Source organism: Sinocyclocheilus anshuiensis, unplaced genomic scaffold, assembly GCF_001515605.1.
Source record: "Sinocyclocheilus anshuiensis isolate Anshui unplaced genomic scaffold, SAMN03320099.WGS_v1.1 scaffold107, whole genome shotgun sequence".
NCBI lineage: Eukaryota > Metazoa > Chordata > Actinopteri > Cypriniformes > Cyprinidae > Sinocyclocheilus > Sinocyclocheilus anshuiensis.
The window spans coordinates 1,880,347-1,890,203 of NW_015549584.1; the positions used below are offsets into that span (position 1 = coordinate 1,880,347).

General features: G+C 38.8%; 1 protein-coding gene and 1 pseudogene across 1 annotated transcript; one reads left to right on the forward strand and one right to left on the reverse strand.

The window, feature by feature from the left end:
* Nucleotides 1-249: 249 nt before the first annotated feature.
* Nucleotides 250-4,877, reverse strand: mutyh (mutY DNA glycosylase). The gene is made up of 15 exons (XM_016446242.1): nt 4,512-4,877; nt 4,275-4,405; nt 3,839-3,878; nt 3,679-3,752; nt 3,556-3,597; nt 3,396-3,467; nt 3,178-3,291; nt 2,179-2,276; nt 1,936-2,080; nt 1,755-1,845; nt 1,466-1,648; nt 1,220-1,365; nt 922-1,071; nt 697-738; nt 250-564 (listed from the first exon to the last, which is right to left on the reverse strand). The coding sequence occupies exons 1-15, from the start codon at nt 4,618-4,620 to the stop codon at nt 418-420; spliced, it is 1,584 nt and encodes a 527-aa protein (XP_016301728.1). The 5' UTR covers nt 4,621-4,877; the 3' UTR covers nt 250-417.
* Nucleotides 4,878-5,383: 506 nt separating this feature from the next.
* LOC107657913 (protein NLRC3-like) overlaps nt 5,384-9,857 on the forward strand; it is a 9,884-nt pseudogene continuing 5,410 nt past the window's right edge.

Consider the following 9,857-nt stretch of genomic DNA (forward strand, 5'->3'; position numbering starts at 1 on the left):
AAATATATAACCTTGACTCTTATTTTGACACCCTAGTATCAGAGAGGGAAGGGCATTCAGGGAGCAGAGAATTCAATGAACATGATCACGTAATATAATTTATCTGTCTGGCCAAATACTGTTAAATTAAAAGTATGCTGCAAACTAAAAAAAAAAATGAAGAAGTAGAGAGAAAGATTTTTTGTGTGTAAATGTCTTTTATTCTGGATTCCTTTTAATGCCCATTTTTTTTTAAATCAGGCTTATTATACATTTATTATTTATTTAAAAACACAACTATCCCTCTAAAAAATAAAACATTAAAGCTGTAGGTAATATGTGTTATTTTATGTGACACTCTTAACATAGCAAATTTACATGATGACTACACATTGACCATATCAAAATCGTAAACCTTAATATACAGACAGGCTTTTGTCAACAGTTTTGGCTTTTGGCCTTTGTCTTAGAGGTAGAAAAGAATTTACTGAGGCAGAGTTGTTTGGGTCCTTCGTTAGTAACAGCACCCTTAGGCTTTTTTATTTTGTTTGACCGTTTCTCAGGGCTGGGTTTTCTCTTCTTTTCCTGAAAAAGTGTGAAATGTTAGGATAGGGCAAAAACAGAATTTTAATATCAATAAGATATGAAAAATGAAAAGAACTCAAAAACACCAAACAGTGCAAAATATGAAGCACATGCAAACTCAGGAACACTTACCTTGCTGTCCACCTTGCTTGAAGATTCATAGAGCTTCATAATCTGTGTAATTGAAAATACAAGATCTTTACATACATGTGAATAACAGTAACAACATGGTTTAAAAAAGTCTTTTCAAAAATATGCGTTTCTTGTACACACCAAATTTTTTGTACACACAAACAATTTTTTGTAGTTTTAAGGTTAGTTTGGCTTTGCTGTGAAACCCATGAAAATATACACAACCTTTTTAACCCCAGTGGATACAGCCGCCTCCTTCAGAGCAGATTTAGTGAGCCAGCAGGTCTTCTGCTCTTGCTCTCCTTCTGACCAGTCAGACACATGCACGGAAAAGACTATATAGGTTTGATGGATGTGGGAGAAAATATGCACCACCTGACAGAGAACATGAAAGACATGAATGAATATCAAACACATGCATTGTAACCAAACGTGCACATCATCACCGAAGATGCAAATCAAATATTGAGTAAATTTGGATTATTCTAAACCCAAGATGATACGTTTTGGGGAAAACACCCACCTCTCCCACAGACTGCACTGAGTTAGCGTCTAGAGATTTTTCCAGCAGTTTTTGCATCATGTCACATATCAAGCCTTTATATTTATTCTCAGAGGTGTCAGCCTCCAAGAGCGTGCTGGGTAGCTCCCACATCCCTGCCAAGAGTCCTGCAACACATCCATGTAATCCAATATCATATTTTTTCATGATATTTTCTAGAAGTTGTTCATCTTTTTCTCATTCACCCAGTGAAAACTATTGTTTCACCTTTGCTTGGTCTTTGAGTGAGAAAATACTCCATCTCTTCTCCAGCTTGCTGACGTTCCACTATACAGGTTAGGGTTTGCTCCACACGTGGAGCTTTTTTAACAGGCTTTCTTGGGTAATTCTGCACCCCCAGCTGAGGGTCCCAGTCCTCTGATAGACACAAGTCACAGCTGCCAGCAGTCACTGTCAGAGAATGTGAACGTACATTAGACACTGCTTTTGATTTATAGATATGATGTATGGATAAAAAGAGAATATTTCGTGATTAACAGAAGACTTTACAACTTACAACAATTCTCTATGTCAGGAACTGAGGTGTTGAGCTTTGAGACAAGTTTACTTAGAAGTCTTTTGGAGTCAATCTCTTGTTTAATGCTCACCTACAGTATAAAATATATAAAATCTGATATATAATAAGTCATTTGACAGTTTTACAAGGAAGTGTTTTGGTGAGAGCTGCTCAACAGTACCTTCCTAAAGGCATGACAGTGGGTTTGAACGGGACACTGGCCGCACAGAGGGGATTTTGGGGTGCAGACTCTGGCCCCTAATTCCATCATAGCCTGATTAAAGTCTCCAGGTCTCTCTGGGTCAACAAGTGTATCAGCAATTTTCCTGAAATAGACCAATAAAGATCACAATTAAATCCAACATTTTACAACTTAGATCGAAATTTGCTTAACAGTACATAAACTTGATGGATCTTTCAGTACCACAAAGCATCTGTTACAGCAGGACTGGTGCTATCTGCACCAATGGCTCGAACGCGACAAAGAACTCGAATGACGTTTCCATCAACTGCACCGGTCACCTGGAGAACAACAAACATCATTGCATCAAATAAATAAACAGCATTTACTGCTAAATATTCAGTGTTTAATATCCCGACAATGCAATGCTGCCCAAACTGATCTGTGCTGCGCTATTAGTGGATCACACAAGTAAATTAATTCTATTAAAGGAGTAGGAGTTCCCCCAAAGATAGGATCTTTAAGATGTAAATGAGATTTTTTTTATTTAGCATTACCCAAGTTACTCACCAATGGATCCTCTGCAGTGAATGGGTGCCAGAATGAGAGTTCAAACAGCTGATAAAAACATTACATAATTCACAAGTAATCCACACATATCCAGTCCATCAATTAATGTCTTGAAGAAAAAAAAGCTGTGTGTTTGAAAGAAACAAATCCATCATTAAGATGCTTTTAACTTCAAACTGTTGCTTCCAGCTAAAATCCAAGTCCTCTATACAAAATATTGTTTTCTCCAGTGAAAAAGTAATCTGAGTCAGGAGAAAAATATGCACAAATGAGGCACAGTTTACAAGTGAAAACAGTCCAAAACAGTTCTAAACTAATATGTGGTTTATCAAGTAAGAGGACAACAGCTTGAAGTTAAAAAATGTCTTCATGATGGATTTGTTTCTTAAAACATGCAGCTTTTCACTTCACAAGATGTTAATGTATGGACTGGAGTTGTGTGAATCACTTGTGGATCATTGTGATTTTTTATCAGCTTTTTGGGCTTTCATTCTGATGGCACCCATTCAATGCAAAGGAGCCATTGGTGAGCAAGTGATGAAATGCTACATTTCTCATCAAACTCATCAACATCTTTGACAGCTTGAGGACGAGTAAATTTCAGCAATTTTTTGGTGAACCATTTCTTTAAGAACATGGGCCTAATCAAATGCATCAACAAAACAAATTTACCTGTCCAAGTGCTATAGAACTGATTGCGCCGGCGGTGTAACGTCCAACTCCAGGCAGCTGTTTTAGTAGTCCTGCTGTGGTCTTTGGCATCTGTCCATCCAGTTCTAATACTACCTATTGTAAGATTCAACATCTTTTAATATGTGCAGATTACACAAATATATGAAAGCAAACATCTAAATTGCATCTAAATTCTGCATTACTATGTTTAAACCTACTTTCTGAGCACCTTCGTGCAGCCTGCGTCCTCGAGAGTAGTATCCAAGACCCGCCCACATTTGGTTCACTTCCTGCAGGGAGACAATAATACACTGCTGTCAGATGCTCACTATGTCTCTGTCTTTTTATTTTGTGTATGTCTATGGATTTAACTATCACCTCCAGTGTAGCTGCAGCAAGTTTTTCCACAGTTGGCCATCTCTAAAAATAAAGATGCAGAAACAGCATAAAATGTGGCATACCTGAGGTACTGTGAGAGTAGATGTCAAACAGCTTGCCTACCTTCATCCATCTGTTATAGTAGTCTATCACTGTGGCAACTTGGGTCTGCTGTAACATGATCTCTGAGACCCACACTGAGGATAGCATGAGATTTTTTTTTAAATAAATTGACATTAAAAAAAGATTATGATGATCATGACATTAAAACACTTTTTCATACCTCCATATGTCCTGATATTAACACCTGGTTCTGTCATAGCCTGTATGGATTACAACACACACACACACACACACACACACACACAAAAGACTGATCTCAATTCAAAGTCTTATTTGCATTGAATGCAATTAAACAATTTTGTAACAGTGTTTGTAATAGTCATTAGTTAAGCCACTGACACAAATAACCCTCAAGCATAACTAACACACTTAACCCCACAGTCAACATTTTCCCTGCTAATAATTCTGCTAAATGCATAAATTATTATTATTAATTAATTATAGCATTGAAATGCTGATCACTTCCAATCGCTTCCAATGAGCATCTCTCAGGCAGCTGTATACAATGGGCCCAAAAAGCATAGTCACGTGACAAAAACCATGTACAGTCTGTTAGATTAGATTATTTACTAATTAAGAATATTAGATGCTTTTACCAGTGTCCTCCAGGGAAGCTCTCTCTTATTCTGATCATACCACTGAAGAAGGTGAGAGCGGAAAAGAGGGATTTCAGTTGGATCATGGAAAAAGTGGTATGATGAGGACGGTTTAGTTTCAGATGGTTCCTCTGGTGGGAATAAGAGATCAAACTTAAACATTATAACATTTTAAAGGCAAACATCGAGTTGCCTTGATTTATAACGTTTCTCAGTTGCACACAGAGAACCACTCACCTTCTTTAATGGCAGACTTTGATTTCTTCTTATTGCTGGATTTGATCACCTCTGTGTTTTCTAGAGCCGCTCTCTTCCCCTTCTGCACTGCAGATCTTAACCTGCTCATAGCGCTAAACCAATCTTTCACAAATTAATAAACAACCTGTGGGACCCTTAAAACTTTCAGTTAAAATCAAAACTATCTGCACATGGTCGCTATTATAGAAAAAAATGACAACGAATTAAACATCAGAACGTTAAAATTCATATATTAAAAACGACATGTACAAAGTACTACTGTTAGTAATACAGTAAGGAACAAACGTGTTTTCACAACATGCAGCAGTACCGCTCCCGCCTTCGCCATATAAACACTTGAGTAGTTAATTATTTCGGATCTGACGTCATCACGCGGGCGTGGTTTGTTGGCAAGGTCAAGGAGCATGCGCAGTTTACAGTGAGAGAGCTAAGAGTAAATGTTTTGCATGGATCTCCGTGGATATAGCAAGAAAAATGGGATTAGATCAGGAAACATACATTCCTACAGTCCCGTTAACAGTAACTCCTCCATGGTTATTTCTCTCAGTATTCGTTGATTTATATCTACTGGAAAATAGTCATCTATTTAAAGATACAGGAAATCTGCCAGTGTTGGTGGAGGATAGGATTCAAACATTGTATCAGAATTATGTAAATGTTTTTTTAGTGTTTTTATAAAAATAATTATTTTATATATATATATATATAGTTCTGTTAGTCACTCTGATCCACACTCCAGTATAGTAGGTGGCGGTAATGCACCTTAACGTTGGATGCCACCCGCCATAAAACGAGAAGAAGACGTTTACACGCTCCGTGAAACCCGCAAACGTGTGACAGCGGCACCATCTGCGTAGATCTTGTTGAGTTGGTTTCATTTTCGCGCATTTCTAACAAGAGTGATATCACGTCAAGCACTGTAAAACCGAAAGTAAAGACTTGCGGAAACATCTTTTTGAGGCTTTCACAGTAAGTCGAGAAATACTCAAAATACCTAATACTGCATCTTTACGTTTCATGATTTTAAATCATCTAAGTTAACTTAATCTTACGGAAATTAACTATGGGTTTTACTACAGTAACCATAGTTTAACTATGAATTTGTAATGAAACCATAATAACCACAAATTTTACAGTTATCTCACTAACGGAACCATAACAATAACATTCATAGTAAAACGGTAACTAACAGATAGTATTCAATAATAGCTAACGTTACACAGCACATTTCTCCCATATTTAACACGTCTGTTTCGATACTGCGGTCGATTGCAGAGATATCCATAAACTGAATCTAGTGTGTCAGATTAAGAAGGCAAATATACACAGCTTGAAATGGTTTACTGTTAAAATCCATGTCGATGGGTGCAAAGGCCGTTTAGCGAAGTCGGGGCACACATGTTTGCATCGCCTCCAGGCAGCTATTTCAGTCATGGCTAGACAACAGTCCTATCTACTTGAATGGGGGAGGACAGATATTTCTAATAGATGCAGATGTCGCTGGTAAAAACCATAGTTAATAGTAGTGCAGACTCTTGAGGCGCTAGGCTCGAGAGTCCACGCAGGTATATGGGAGGAGTGCATTTTGCCGAAAAGACATGGAAGGCCAGATTGACAAATATTTCTTTAGAACATTGTTTATCGTGTACAGACGATTATGTGTGTTTATTGTAAGGCTGCTTTGCAACACTACAAAATTTAAAAAAGTGCCAAAGAAATAAATTTGAATTGAATTATCCACAAAAGAGGGTAAGTGTAACATTTCACCAAAAATAAACAAGAGTCCTGCCTGATACTTCTATGAATTTTTGGTTTTATTTTACATTTACATTCAGCAGGCACTTCTCTCCAAAGCGACTTACAAATGAGGTGACTTACGATTTTTTTTAGGACTGACAGCTGTTTCTTTTGAATGAGGTGAAGATCAGCAGTGCTTCTGTAATGAGTGTCAAGGAGATGGAGGAGGACACTGCAGCATCTCCAGTATCCAGCTGTGTGTCTATGAAGAGTAATGAGTCAATAGTTATTCTACCTAATCTCAGTGATGAAACACTGACATCTGACCCTGGGTAAGACAAAACTCATACTGAATCTCATTGAAGCATACATGAACAATTTTCATCATATTCATTTTCATGCTCTAAGACTACAAATACAGAAAGCAGTATATTCAGAACCTACAGTTTGTCTGTAAATATGAAATCAGTCAGCTTGCCACTTGTGCAAAGACCTTCAGGACTATGATTTGCACCAGAATAATGCAACTGGTTAAAATGTATCAGCCTTTGATTTAAAAATACAAAATCAAGTTAGAATATAATAATACTCATGAGACTCATTGTACCTGTAGTCATCATTAGCAAATATTTTTTCTATGCTCATTGATCAGTGTGATTCAGAACGGTGTGTTTGCTCAGTATTCAGAGGGATGTTCTGATCCAGATTCAGTCCAGATGTGGAGTTTGTGAGCAGGTTCAGACAGATGCAGTCTCTATCACCTGTGGACACAGTTTCTGCAGACACTGTATCAACCATTACTGGGACCAGACCAGAACATCAGAAGACTTTGACTGTCCTCAATGTAGAAAGAGATCAAAAACACGTCCTGTTCTACAATCACACAAACGCATGGAGGAATCTAGTTCTTCTAGTTCTGCTCACTGCTGCACAGAATCAGACCTGCTGGAGGAGACTGAAGACCATCAGCAGGATTCACATCAACCAGTGGATGATGTTCTGCAGAGAGTGAAAGACAAACACAAAACCAGCATGAAGAACAAGTATGAGAGTTTATTTGAGGGAATCAAAGTACAAGAGAATCAAACCCTCCTGAAGAGAATTTACACACAGCTGTACATCATAGAGGGAGAGAGTGAAGGAGTGAATGAAGAACATGAGGTTTTACACATGGAGAAAAAGCCCCGGACACAACACTTACAAGACACTCCAATCTACTGCAATGACATCTTTAAAGCCTTACCTGAAGCACAATATCAAAGAGAGAAAATCAAGAGTGTTCTTACTAAAGGCATCGCTGGAATTGGAAAAACAGTCTCTGTGCAGAAGTTCATTCTGGATTGGGCCGAGGGAACGGCCAATCAGGACGTAGATTTCATCTTTGTGCTTCCGTTTCGAGAGCTCAACTTGATCCGACACGATCGCTACAGTCTTCACAAACTTCTGCTGGACTTTCATCCTGAACTTCAAGATCTGAACTCAAAGATTTATGATGCGTGTAAAGTTGTGTTCATCTTTGATGGTCTGGATGAAAGCAGAATGACGCTGATGTTTTCAGATGACAGTGAGAAAGTTTGTGATGTGACTGAGACTTCATCAGTGTCTGTGTTGATGTCAAACCTCATGAAAGGTGATCTACTTCCCTCTGCTCTCATCTGGATCACCTCCAGACCAGCAGCAGCCAATCAGATCCCCTCCAAATACATCCAGCGTGTGACAGAAATCCAGGGATTCAATGACGCTCAGAAGGTGGAATATTTCAGGAAGAGAATCAGCGATGAGCATCAAGCCAGCAGAATCATCTCACACATTAGAAGAGCGAGAAGCCTCCACATAATGTGTCACATACCAGTCTTCTGTTGGATCTCATCCACTGTGCTTGAAAACATCCTGAAACAAGACAACGAGAGAGTAGAAATCCCTCAAACTCTGAGTGAAATGTACATCCACTTCCTGCTGATTCAGATGAAGATGAAGAATCAGAAGTATGATCCAGAGAGAGATCCAGAGAAACTCCTGCAGTTTAACAGAGAAGTGATTGTGAAACTGGCTGAAGTGGCTTTCAAACAGCTGATGAAGGGCAATGTGATGTTCTATGAGGACGATCTGAGAGAGTGTGGGATAGACGTCACTGACATTGCCTCACTGTATTCTGGCATCTGCACTCAGATCTTTAAGGAGGAATCTGTCATTCGTCAGAGGAAAATCTACTGCTTTATACATCTCAGCTTTCAGGAGTTCCTCGCTGCATTCTATGCGTTCTACTGTGATGTAAGCAAAAAACTTGACAAATTGCAGTTTGTTGATTTGGTTTACAGCTTTCTCAAAGGTGCAGTAGATAAAGCTGTTGAGAGTGAAACTGGTCATCTGGATCTTTTCCTGCGATTTCTGCTGGGCATCTCACTGGAGTCCAATCAGAGACTCTTACAGGATCTACTGACACACACGGTGAACACCTCAGAAACCATCAAGGAAATCACAGCACACGTCAAAGATACAATCAAAACCATGAGTACTTCAGAGCATATCTCAGCTGAGAGGTCCATTAATCTGTTCCTGTGTCTGCTTGAAGTGAATGATCAGACTCTGTACAGAGAGATTGAGGAGTTTGTGAGATCAGACAAACACTCAGAGAAGAAACTCTCTGTTGCTCACTGTTCAGCAATAGCCTACATGCTTCAGGTGTCAGAGGAGGTGATGGATGAGTTTGATCTGAAGAAATATAACACAACAGAGGAGGGCAGAAGAAGACTCATACCAGCTGTCAACAACTGCACAAGAGCTCTGTGAGTATATTTTTATTTAATTTCTACTTTTAGGTAGTCTTTCTCTTGTTGAGATAGTGTCAGTTTAAGCACTTCCACTGTCATGTCGAACAGTTCTAAGAACGCTCTGGAATGGATTCAGTTATGTTTCCACACGAGTCAGAAACGGCACAATTTACAAACCGTTCCTGGCCTTGACTTCTCAGCATGTTTTTTTAACTGTGAAGAATTGTGCTAGAAAAAGTGACATCACCTCTCAAGATATCACACTGTTAAGATGAGAGCTCCGTTATCAGCCCTGCAGTGGAAAATAAAATCATGCACTATATTGCCAAAAGTATTTCCCCCTTCAAATAAACGTTTATATTTTTCTTCAAATCCAAACAAAACAAATAATTATTATATAGGCTACAATTAAATATAATTTTAAAAGACTTTTGTTTCCATCTTCGTTTCAAGAGGTTTGGAAGGGCCTTTTTCTGTTTTGAAATGACTGTAATCTTGTATACTAGTCACTGATGGGTTTGGGTCAGGCATGGGCAACTTTGGTCCTGGAGGGCCACTGTAGAGTTTAGCTCCAAGCAGTTCCAACACACTTGCCTGAAAGTTTCTAGTCAGCCTAGTAAGGTCTTGATTAGCTGGTTCAGGTGTGTTTGGTTAAGGTTGGAGCTAAACTCTGCAGTGCACCGAGTTGCCCATCCCTGTTTTTGGGTGATATGTTTTTGGCTGATATGTTTTTGGCTGCGTTTACTAGGGGTGTAACGGTACACGTATTCGTACCGAACCGTTTCGGTACGGGTCTTTCGGTTCGGTACGCATGTGT

Bases quoted from the DNA above. Each gene is read 5' to 3' on its own strand.
- mutyh (XM_016446242.1), bottom strand. From the start codon at position 4,620: ATGAGCAGGTTAAGATCTGCAGTGCAGAAGGGGAAGAGAGCGGCTCTA. The intron at 1,366-1,465 runs GTGAAACAATAG...GATGTGTTGCAG, and splicing joins CACTCAAAGACCAAGCAAAG to GACTCTTGGCAGGGATGTGG. The intron at 1,072-1,219 runs GTGGGTGTTTTC...GTTCTCTGTCAG, and splicing joins CAGTGCAGTCTGTGGGAGAG to GTGGTGCATATTTTCTCCCA.